At 41.6% G+C, this 12,237-nt stretch overlaps 1 protein-coding gene across 1 annotated transcript in view; it reads left to right on the forward strand.

Moving 5' to 3' along the window:
* Positions 1 to 12,237, forward strand: part of Ocrl (Oculocerebrorenal syndrome of Lowe) — a 68,288-nt gene that overhangs the window by 35,392 nt on the left and 20,659 nt on the right. Inside the window, exons 12-17 of the mRNA XM_075696989.1 lie at positions 3,753 to 3,953; positions 4,394 to 4,462; positions 4,535 to 4,631; positions 6,013 to 6,137; positions 6,642 to 6,752; positions 7,018 to 7,119. Of these exons, the coding sequence (XP_075553104.1) occupies positions 3,753 to 3,953; positions 4,394 to 4,462; positions 4,535 to 4,631; positions 6,013 to 6,137; positions 6,642 to 6,752; positions 7,018 to 7,119 (705 nt within the window). The remainder of the gene's footprint in view (positions 1 to 3,752; positions 3,954 to 4,393; positions 4,463 to 4,534; positions 4,632 to 6,012; positions 6,138 to 6,641; positions 6,753 to 7,017; positions 7,120 to 12,237) is intronic.

Below are 12,237 nucleotides of genomic sequence, written 5' to 3' on the forward strand. Positions count from 1 at the left end.
GCTTTTCTGGTGCTTCCTTGGCACATTGTGATGTCAACAGGGTGCTCCAGGTAAAGGGTGCTCCAGGGTAAACACTGTCTATTCGTCGTCGATATAGGAACAATACCGCCAACATTACGAAAGCCGACTGAGTGCAGAGAATGGAGGGGAGCTTGCCCATTGTGTGCCACCAAATCTTTTATGAAACTTCTATTAGTCATATTCACGCAGAGGGCAATTTGGGGCAGACAATGGAGGATACCAGTAGCTTTCATTGCATTGCGTAGAGTTGGTGAGCGTAGGTGAGAAAGGGTGAGAGCGTGTGCGGGGAGGGTAGTGAAAGAGAGCAAGAAACAGCAGTGGCAGGGTTTTCGTTCATCAAATGCCTTTAACTTTGCTTTGCTTTTTTAACTTTGCTTTTTTTGTTTTCTGCACCATTTAAAAGAATTCTTGCAGCTATATATTCATATTAGAATAGTACACATCAGCCACTATATGACTAATTTTCGAGCTCTGGGTTGTTTCGGGGCCCTTTAATATATGGTTTCACAGCAGTGCAGCATCTATGAAAGGCCATGCAGCATACTAACTTTTAGGCAAAGTTCTCCACCGTCAGTGTCGGCGGAGGAAGTAGCTAATAGAGCTGCTGGACAAAGATACAACGGGGACGATTCGCGCATCCGTGGATGGAGATAGGATAGGATAGGGATAACTTTAATAAAGTGCCGGCAAACGACGGTTCAACGTGTCGTGACGCTGGCCAACTGTCTTTACAAAGATTTTGGTGTTGTAGGCAGGTGTTTCTGTTGGTTATAAGTGCAGTCCCCCCCCCCTCCCCCCGCCGGGCATTGTAGTTGGGGATGTGGCTTATACGCAAAAAAGTGTGTGCCACCATTAATTTCGGATATTTCGAAAACTTCGAATGCTACTGAAATTCAAGCCACACCAAATATTGAAGGGCATAATATTTGAGCAAATGTTCAAAAATATTGAATATTTGCACAAGCCTAGCTGATATTGACAAGAAAATTTGAGGTATACATGTTACAATTTATTATATCCATATTTAATGTATTGAGGTTTGACTGTAGTAATCAGATGCCATGAAGGCAACAGCTTCAGTATGGCAGTGTGCTGCCAACACCATGCTACTGAAGCTATTGTTGTTTCCAGCAGGAAATGGTGAAAATCATGACCTAAAGTTTCCAATTGAATTAAGTTGTCAGCTAAGCTTATGATGCGGCAACTTTAAGGCTCTACTAGGTGTATTTAACATGCAGCTTAAGCGCATGTCAGAGACAGATTAATTTTTGTCTGTAAATTATCATCACTTGCACCATCACTGCCAATCTCATTTAAATAACTCTGCTGGAAGAAAGCAACTCTTTGCTGTTCTCTTTTTTTTAGGGTAACTGTTCACACTCACAAGCTGGTTTTCTGTAGTATAGATTCACATCTCTCAAAAATGTGCAATGTTGTAATTTCTGTGGCCAGACAGTCACAGCACTGAATATCGTTTATGTGTTGAATGTAGAGTAGCCATAGGAAAATAGGCAGAATCTTCAAGTGCTGTGCAAATGCATTGAATGAAAGATTAAGGGCACTCATAAACCATATGTGAGCAATATGTTGGCCACCATACTATAGGCAATAAAGCATCATGTAAGCAGCAATAAAGCATCATGTAAGCATGAAATAGAGTCAGAGCTGTAGTGTTTGGATAATTTGAATATGCAGTGACTGCTTTCTTTGTATATTTCTGCATCTATTATTTGCCTTTTGAGTTAATGGCTTGGTCTATGTGCCACCTGCATTTTTGTGTACTTTTTGCATGTTTATTTCTATGTCATATGGCATCGGGGTGTACTATTGATTACTGTGCTTCTTTGTGTATGCAAGCTACCATACTTGCACGATTCTACTGCGCCACCGATTGTAACATGCAGTTATATTACCGCCCGAATATACAAAAAAATTACTTGGTGCCGATTATACCATGCACATCAAGTAACTAAACCTGATCAGACATGTACCGTGTTGAAATAATACTATAGAACATAGAAAGACACGCAGACATGTACACAGCTGAATCTTAGTGGCTATCGGAGTCCGAAGACACCTCCCAGAAAGTCATTTTTCGTTCCATTTAATGCATTAGAAATGACACACTTCTCGAGGCCTGCGCAACCATCATCTGTGGGAGGGCATTCCACGCACCATGGACACACCTTGCAATGTCTCTGAGCGTCACTTTCTTTAGACGGCTCGTTTGATGGCAGTGTTGCTGGTTACCTTACACTGTTTTTTTTTCTTTAGTAACAGTCTGTTTCATTTTTGATTTTGAGTAGAATTAGTTACATTTGTGACAGGCATTCGAATATGAAAGCACCTTTTATAAAAAAAGCAAAGAATGCACATTAGAATCGTGCAAATACAGCATACAGTAGAACCTCGTTGAAGTACGTTTTCCTGGCACCAATGTTCGCAATCGACAACACAAAAAGTGACCCAATAGCGTTACACTAATTTTTTACGGTTTCATGCGTTCCAGGAAAGCACGGTTTTTCAACACCAACATTCAGTACGTCACCAAACTGCGTTCGTATGATACATTTTTCGGCCGCTAGATCTCATGTAAACAAGAAAATGCGCAAGGCATGTGCAATCGAAAACAGTATATAGCTGCCTGCCGCAGCAGCTTCACCGCAATAGTCGCCCACCCGGTCACATGAAAACGGCAACGCGCATTCACTTTCTCATTTCGGTACCAGCAAATCTTCTCTGGGGTCATTGCACGCGGCATTCACAGCTTTCACCGCTAATCCTTTTGCGACAAGCATCTTCACCTATCTGTTTCACAGTGCGTGGTGCCGTCGGAAGCGTAGTGCACGCTTTTGGCAGGCAATAACCGAAACGTGTCGCTGCCTTGTTCTGCTGCAGACTGTGGTCGTATACGTTTTCCGGCCGCTAGATTCCATGTGAACAAGAAAAACCATGAGACGCAACATGCGCGATCGAGGACATCTCATGTGAAAACGACAGCGCACAGTTTCTTGTTGCGGTACCAGCAAATCCCCACCCGGGTCGTCACACCGCATTCACAGCTATCGCCGCCAAGCCTATTGCGATGAGCATCTTCACCTATCTGTTTTAGAGTGCATGGTGTGTGGTGTCATTGGTAGTGTACTAGTATACGCTTTTAGTAGGCGACAATCCAAACACGCTACCGTTCTCAACTGCAGGCGGCGTGATGTGCGCATCACGTTTCGCTTTGGTGGCATCCATTGTCACCCATCAGCTCAATTTAATTTTGGTTTCCCGTTGCCCTCTTAAAGCAACATGCAATAGGAAACCGACAAAACGCATTTCTGGCCGCTGGAGCACCAACAGCTCGACATGCATTGGCGACTAGTGGAGCAGCAATCTGCACGAGGCTTCCCGTTACGTAGATGTCATTGAGCCTGTCTAATATTTTTAGTCACTTCGGATTGTACGTTTTCCCGGTTAGTACGTTTTTTCTCACAATCTTTTTTTTTTTTTTTTTTTCAATAGTGTATGAATGAGGTTCTACTGTATTATGCTATGTTAGGTCTCGGTGATGTTATACTGCTGTGTAAACAGATACCCTGGACCTTTGTCAAGTCGTGAAAAGCAGCTCTTAGCCCAGGAAACCTTCCAGACTTGGAAAAAAAATATAGAATTACGTTAAAATAGTTGTAATGTGTTTGGCAGCTTTGTTGGGGGCTTCTGGTTGATGTTCAAGAATGTTGCAGGGTCCCCACGTGAAGCAGATGCGCTACAGTTCCCATGAATCATTTACACTGAGCGACCACAAGCCAGTCAGTGCCTACTTCAAGGTGGGCGTAAAGGTCATCGACACTGCGCGCTACCGCACCATCTATGAAGAGATCATGAAGAAGCTCGACAAGTTGGAAAATGAATTCCTGCCCCAAGTGGCTGTGGACCGGCTTGAGGTGTGTGGCTCTGAATTGACCTTTGTTATTGAGATGTGGCTGATTGATTGTTGAGAATTCATGATCCTGTCAGTTACAGTGTACTTAAATTATTATTTCTGTAAAATGTGCTACACTGTTGCACTCAGCTAGCATCTTTTGGTCTTGTCGAGTAGTATCAAGATTTAAATGCAATGAAAAATTGATTTAGTATGTGTATTTTTCAATGCTGATCTAATTCTAGCATTTACTCAAAATAAGGATAGCCACAGGTCTGAATAGTTTAAACCTATGACTGCTTTGTATAAGTTATTTTCTGTTGTTTGCTGCTTGCCGTGATGTTTATCAAACTAGCATAATATAATGTTGGTTGTCTTATGGATGAGGCATAGTATCATCAGTTCTCCCCTGCCACTTTTCAATTAATTGAGTTCTGAAACTGAGCCCATTGAATTCTGCAGGTCCAATTTGAAAAGCTGCACTTCATGGAAAGCCAAGTGCAAACCCTCACTGTTGCTAACACTGGTCAGGTAAGTAAGCTCACTGATTCTGCACAACACCAGGAAATTTGGTTGGCAAGCATGTCCCTGTATTCCATGCAGGTTCCAGTAGAGTTCTGCTTCCGCCCAAAGTTGGACAATGGTCGCTACTGCAAAGAGTGGCTGCGGGCCATTCCAGCATCGGGAGCCATCAAGCCAGGCATGGCTTCTGCTTGCTCTCTGCATAATATTTCTTGACCTACATCTTTTGCTCTAAAGAAATATTCTCTAAAAGACTGCCTTTGTGAACTTGCTACCTGCACAGGACCACCTCATTTCCTTTTTCTGATGTTATCATCAGTGTGCAGGTGCTCGCTGAAGCTCTTGGCACCAAGAATCTGCAAGACACACATGTGCATGTGCCTACACACACACAAAATACATGTTCTTAGTCTGGGAGGAAATTCAGTTCCTGTTTTTGTGGCTACCACACCTGGAAACATAGCTCCTGTATACACGAACTGTATACTGTACAGGATGTCACAGCTAACATTGCCCAAGCTATTAAAAATGAAATGTGCTACTTCGTTTTATAAGATAGTGTTGCACTCACCTTCCACAACTCAAAGCACTTTTTATGTTCAAATAATTAGTCAATTAAATGAAGATCAATTAGCAGAATTTATAAACATTGATCTTTTGGCTAAGCTTTGTCATAAAGTTGTAGATTTTCCTTGCAAGATTCAGATTTGACTGATAATACCATGTGTCCTTTTGCACAGCATTTTATATTTGGAATATAAAGCAAAAGAAAGTGAGAATGCATGCCGTGTATGCCAGTTTGTCATAGCTTTACTCTCATTGGTCACTTATTGTAATCATTAAACAGTGCACGCAGTTTTGACTTCAACTGTCTCGCCAAAGAAGCAAGTGATCGACATCAGTCACAGCAAGCCAGTGCACTTCAAGCCGTGATATCATGTAGGAAGGGCTACAACTTAAATATCTTAATTGAAGATGCAGATGATAATTAGCGTGATTGTACAGGTTTGAAAGTAAGGTTTCCTGTAGAAGCATCAACATTCCTAGTGATAATACAATCAGAGCACCTAGGCATCTTGCTGATCTAGGAAGTGTTGGGATTCAGCAGACACCAGCATAATCAGGTGCCTGGTGCTATGAATGGACTGCCAGATACGCAGAGAACTGGATTTGTTTGTTTGCAGCGAATTTGAAGGTATGAAATATACTTTAATGCTTAACATATATTACAGCAACACGGTAAGGTTCACAGAATTGTTTACTGTTTCTTTTAGCATCATATTAGGCAGGCAGTTCTTTTGTGCTGGGTGGCATTGTAGCATAATTGTCTTGTCAATCAGCATAACAGAATAAATGGAGGTTACAGAAGAGTGAAAAGAGTGCTGTACTTTTTGTCCCCTTCACCTATTTTGTTGTGCTGATCTTTGGGACAATTAAGCTATAGCTTACCAATGAGCCCAATGCTGCATGCTTCTGGGCACTTCGTGGTTGTCCAATATTTCAAGGTCATGTTGTTCAGTGGGGCACAATTTCTTTTCCCTTTTTCTTTATTTCAACAGGAGAAACATGCCAGGTGTCCCTAGAATTGTGTGTAGACAAGCGGACTGCATGGCAATTGAACAGTGCCTCAGACAGTCTAGAAGACATCCTAGTGCTTCATTTGGAGCGCGGAAAGGACATTTTTATATCCTTTCACATACTTACCTGTTGTCAGCATCCTGTTTTCTTTAAAGTGAACTGGCCTTTTTGTATTACAAATAAAGATTATGGCTGTAGATTAGGTTGTTTCAATCAATTTCAATTAGGTTGTTTCAAACATGCACTTAACACAACTGTGTGGCACTAGGCTGTGTTACTTGTGTGCAGCTATTCTCAATTGCAGTTGGTGTTTCCTTGAGTTGCTATTTGCTGTTGCAGTTGTTATATACTGAGCTTTCTCACCCAAGTTGTCATAACCCTTTATGTTGGTCTGAGATTTCCATAGTCCTTTTTTAAAAACCTTGTGCTTGATCGTTTAGTGCATTAAGCACAGAGAATTTTAATTTCTGTGAGAGCTTTAGTGACACGTGTTCTGGTGCAGCTTTGTCACTTTGTGCCTCAGCCAGCCTGCCTGCACTACTCACAGTGTTTGCATGAAAGCCACATCGCACAGAAGCTAGTGATTTTTCTCCTTGACTGCCGTACTCACGTGACTGTGTCTGGAGAGTATGAGCCAAGCTGCTATGGGTGCTCCTTGGAAGCCTTGGCTCGTATACCTTGCCCTGTGCGAGAACTGGGCAGAGGGCAGCTCCTCAAAGTGGTGAGTGAGTGCTTGTTTACAGATAGTTTACCTGCTTCTGTTAATTCACACTTGCCATGAATTTTCGTCTGACTTTAATTCTGCATACAACTGGCAAGTACTTGTACACCGAAATGTGGTACAAAAATAATACATTATGAAATGCTACATCTAAGTTATCCATCAAAATTAGCCTGTGCTTTATATTTGCAAGTCATCCACTCTGGTGGATACAGTATCCCAGATTATCCATAAGGCTTAACTTTATGCTTTGATGTCTTTGCAGGAGCAGAGCCCCTGTGAAGAGGGCCTCCTGGCAGTCCCTTTTGAGGTGCCCAAGGAGCTATGGCTCCTAGTTGACCACCTGCACAAGTACGGGCTCACTCAGGTGAGCTTAGGCAAGAAGCTGTGCAAGTTTTCGACTTCAGCTGGCAAAGCTTTTCAACGTTATTAACATAAACATTAACGGAATGTAGTGACATCTACATTTTGATTACATTTTCTTTGTAAGCATGTTGCATCTGCAACCACTGACCACAAATTGAGTGTAGAACCTACAAACATGTGGTAACTAATGCAATAATGCAATGATTTGTAACCATCATCCAACTTATGAAGGCATCAATCTTAGTGGGATAAACACTAGCACAAAATCACAAAATATTAACCTAAATTCTGTGAAGCTCAGAAAATTGGCACACATAACACACGCTGAACAAGCAAGCATGCAGAGTAGCTGAAAGTAGTGGCGAAACCTTGACAAACCCTTGATGATATGTCTCCATCATTTTGGACCACACAGCATTAAATCGGCCACCACTTTTGTTCACATGTTGTTCAGGTACAGTGACATTGAAGCCAGCACCTGGGTTCCACAGAGTGAGACAACAAAACTCTTCACCGAAAAAAAAAAAATGTTGTTCAGGAGTTCACTCGACACATCTTCTGCCTCTTTGAGGAGTGAAGTGCAACTGACGGTGGTCCAGAGCAGACCACCATCAGTGGCACTTCACTCCTCGAAGAGGCGGGACATGTCAAGTGAACTCCTAAACAACATTTTTTTTTTTTTTTTTTTTGCGGTGAAATGTTTTACTGTCTCACTCCGTGAAACCCGGATGCTGACTGGAGCAGACAACCGTCAGTTGTACTATATATTATATATACATTGGACATAGCATTGTCATCATTAAAAAAAAAAAAGAACAAGGCTCGAAAATTGGTGCCAGTATTCCTTCAATCCAACACTGTCTATGCAGGCCTGCAGTGTGGAGGGACACCGATCCACCTTGCAGACCTCTGCACAAATCTCTGAGTTAATACATTCTTTCATCTTTCAAACACTTGAGGTTGTAAATTAATTCAGCCTTATGCTACTTGCTCCTACCCTCCTTGCTAACTTGGCATATAATGACTAACCTAGGCTGGCAGTGGTCCTGGGTCTGATTATAGAGAAGGAGCAGATTTTTCTTATCTATAAAATTTGCTTCTTTAGGAACGAACTTGGTTGGCTTCCTTTGCTTCTTCCTGGTTTCGTTAGGTGAAGGGCAGATTTCCCTTTTTGCGTAAACATGAAATAAAAGCGTGTAGATAACTGCTCAGCTATGCTTTTGAACTGTAGCTATAGTAGTGGACACTGGTAATGACCATGGTTTCAATAGAGCACTACACTCTTAGAAACCAATTCTGATTGGTTTGTGTCTTGTGTTAGGCATCAGGTGCAGATGTCGTGAACCTCCAAAGAACATACTTTTTTTTTTCACTGTCTCACGTTCAAACTGTAGATAAGAAACTGAGATTTGGATATTTGATAACATACGAATTCTTGAAGTACGCAAAGAAAAATTAGGGCTGAAATTTCTCTTTCAGTTCCTTTGTAATCAGCTAGTACCGACTTCTCATTCTGTTCATCCTAAAGTGACAAGACACAGCTGGCACTAACTTTAAAATGTGTTACAAATGAAGTCAAACTGTTTCAAATATGAAAGACTGCATTCCAATATCTTTTTTTTAGCAGTGCAAATGAATAGGACAGAGACAGGAAGATGCCTAGAAAAGTAATGGCTGTTAACTACTCTAAATAATGCGCTGTTAACATGAATAAACACCAATTATCCTAAGATTAAGGTGATCAGCAACTTATTTTGCCCGTGAACTGCTGCATAATAGTTATCATGCAATAATTAGAGGCACTGAATTAGGCTTTAACTCTTTCCTTACTGGGCACAAAAATATTGATGAATTTCATGGACAGTTTTTCAACAAAATTGCCATTGTAATTTTTCCACAAGCCACACATCGTATGAAACGATGACTGCGCTTTAACTGTAGACCAGATTTGGCAATTTTTATCACATTTGGAAGTATGGAAAAATAAAATGAACAGGAAGTATTATTGAAAATAATGTCCAGTGCTCCTAACACTACCTCCATCAATCACGTTGAAACTAACCTCCAGTGCTCCTAGCACATCCTCAATCAATCAACACAAAATTTGCACTTTGGTCAACTCGGCAACATAATTTTTAAATGAGAGCAGCAGTGAAGATACAGAAGGTTCTGTTGGGTTGTCTCATTTTTTTGTATGATGTCTGTGCTGTTTTACCAATGTCTGAAGGAACAGCACATTTTCAGGAGTATATGTTGTACTGATGATTGTGTTGGTCTAATATCAAGTTCAGTTTGATTTTTTCCCACTGTTTGTTGCTTTTATCCATCAGCATTTCGGCAGCCTATGTACAACATATTAGGAGTAGAGCTGTGCGAATACTGAGTAGTATATTTCGAATCGAATATTGAATCGTATCAAGAAAAAAATCTGAATATCGAATATCAGAAAATTTTGCACAACATTTAATGCTTACAAATTTTGGGCACAAAAATATGTTGCTGCACATGCTTGGGAGACTCCTAGCATTGTATTACAAGGAGGCAGCAAGCTATCAGTAGTTCATGTACGTATAAATCAAGATATACACTAAGGTCTACTCTTATGAAAGGGTAACCCGCCGTGGTTGCTCAGTGGCTATGGTGTTGGGCTGCTGAGCACGAGGTCGCGGGATCGAATCCCGGCCACGGCGGCCGCATTTCGATGGGGGCGAAATGTGAAAACACCCGTGTGCTTAGATTTAGGTGCACGTTAAAGAACCCCAGGTGGTCAAAATTTCCGGAGTCCTCCACTACGGCGTGCCTCATAATCAGAAAGTGGTTTTGGCACGTAAAACCCCAAATATTATTATTATTATTATGAAAGGGTACTCCAAATTAGTATGCCGGCACTGATAACAGCTCAATTCTGGTATACGAAGCCCTGGAAAATATTATTTTTGTCAATAGAATGTTTTTTTAATCGAATCAATTACCGTTTTCCCCTCTGAAGGTAATGAATTATTGATGTTCTGTTGTACTGAATACTAATGATGTTCTCAGTTTAATAGTAAACCTGTGTTTCGTGGCAATGTTTTATTTATTGCGTAGAAAGTTTTGCTTTCCAGTATTTTCTCCGAAATACAGAAGGGCTATCCCAACTTTACAGCAGTGTGTTATCGTAAGACCAGTCTATGCAACAGACAAAAGGACCACGCATCACATGACTTGCTCACCGCTGATTCTGAAATCTGGAGGGTCACGGCAAGTTCGTGTGATGCTCGTTTCCCTCTCGTGGATCCGCCATCCATGCAAATGCATGCAACTAGGTCATGACACTTTCACACCAACCGTGTAATTCTGGAGCTAGTCTTAAGAAGTTGTGACGAGTTGCTTGAAGCTACAAAAAGAGAGTAATGTGCGTCTACGAACAGCGTTGGAAACGAGCTCAAACATAGTGGGCGTGAATAACTTTTGCTGCCATCCTGTGCACTTGCTTTTGTTTGCAAGACGTTTTGTTGCCTTTCTGAGTGTCGCACGGCTGCTGCGAATATATCTGTATCAATTCAGCGCCAAACCGTAACTTTAGTCGCCAACGCCCGACGAAGCAGCGCCGATTAGGCCTAATGGCCTAGGCAGTGTCGCCGTGATGAAAATTCGCCTTTGGCCAATGTGGTAAAGGGTGCAGGTTGTTGCAGAATGCTTGCCGCTATATGTTCATATGGGTAGCTCATCAGTGATTGGTCCTGAGACCATGACTACAAATTAGATTGATGACTGTTGAAGCAGAATGAAGTTCATCACCCTGTATCCAACACGATCTGTGTGCCTGTCGATGGTATAATCGACTAGATCCTCGCAGATGCTGTCACACTTAACTAAATACCCAAAATGTTGCTTTTCCCTCCGTGTTTGCATTGCATTATCCTTACAATCGATCCTGTTGACTCGGACGGGCCTCATACCAACGAAGGTGATGAAGCACTCGCAGTGACGAAGTCCACTGCTGCATCAGCAGGAGTGGCCCTTCTGCAACGCTCCTTTTGCACTGAAAAGGAAGTTAAACGCTTGCATTGAGCACGAGAAGCACTGCGGCGCACGTGACATGTGGCATTGCGTAGGGTGCTACACTGAATATATCCAGTGTTCAAAAAATCGAATAGCAGGTATTCGATTTGCGACATCAATTATTCGAACGTTCACCATTGAATTTGATTTGGCAACATTCGAGTATTTGCATACCCCTAATTACGAGCAATCCTTCCCGTCGTGTGGAGTTTTCACTCTCACAAGAGAACACAGTCAATTTTAGACCAAACTTCAGCAGAAGTTTGACTAGCCGTGTAATCTGTTACTTTTGAACATTGCCTGTGCAAATGTCCTCATTCATTACTGTACGATCCTGAGCAACACTGTACATTACTGTACATGTATTGTACAAAGCACATGAAGGCACCAGCACCAATTCAAGTTGCATGACTACACCAGCTTGCTTGCACATACAAGTTGATCAAACTCAATAATTAGATATGAGCTAGGAGGCTTATGCATGCTCCGCAACATGACAGCCATTGCTTTGAGAGCAAGTAACACACTAAAAAAGGAACCAGGTGCTTGCTGGAACCAGTAGAAACAAATGCTCCCTGCACCACAGGCCCTTACCCGCTCTCACGTTGGTGAAGCCATGGCTTTTCCCCACATAGCGTGGGCTCACCACAATATTTGCCCCACGAAATCTGCATAATAGTTTTCTTTTTGTGTGTGGTCTAACTCACAGAAGCTGGGAACTAGGAGCAGGGCACATATTTTGTATATTTCCGATATTTCTTTTACTGCCAGAACTTGTGCTAAAAGTAACAAATTATTATTTTCATTCATGCTTGTTTAGGTGTTTCTTTGAAGTTTCACGTAATAATTATGAAAAATGTTCGGAGCAATTATTTCTGCTTTACTTCCATACAAAAATACCAATGACTAGGACACAATTTAATGTATCATGGTATGTGCTGGGACTAATATGTCGTGAAATGTTAAAAGATAAAAGCAACAAAATGAGTACATTTCTAGCTGTAAGGAAAGAGTCGAGGAGGTCAAGGATTAGGTACTGTGGCAGTAATTGTCACAATGTAGTGTGCATTTTACT

Source organism: Dermacentor variabilis, chromosome 6 (assembly GCF_050947875.1).
Source record: "Dermacentor variabilis isolate Ectoservices chromosome 6, ASM5094787v1, whole genome shotgun sequence".
Lineage (NCBI taxonomy): Eukaryota > Metazoa > Arthropoda > Arachnida > Ixodida > Ixodidae > Dermacentor > Dermacentor variabilis.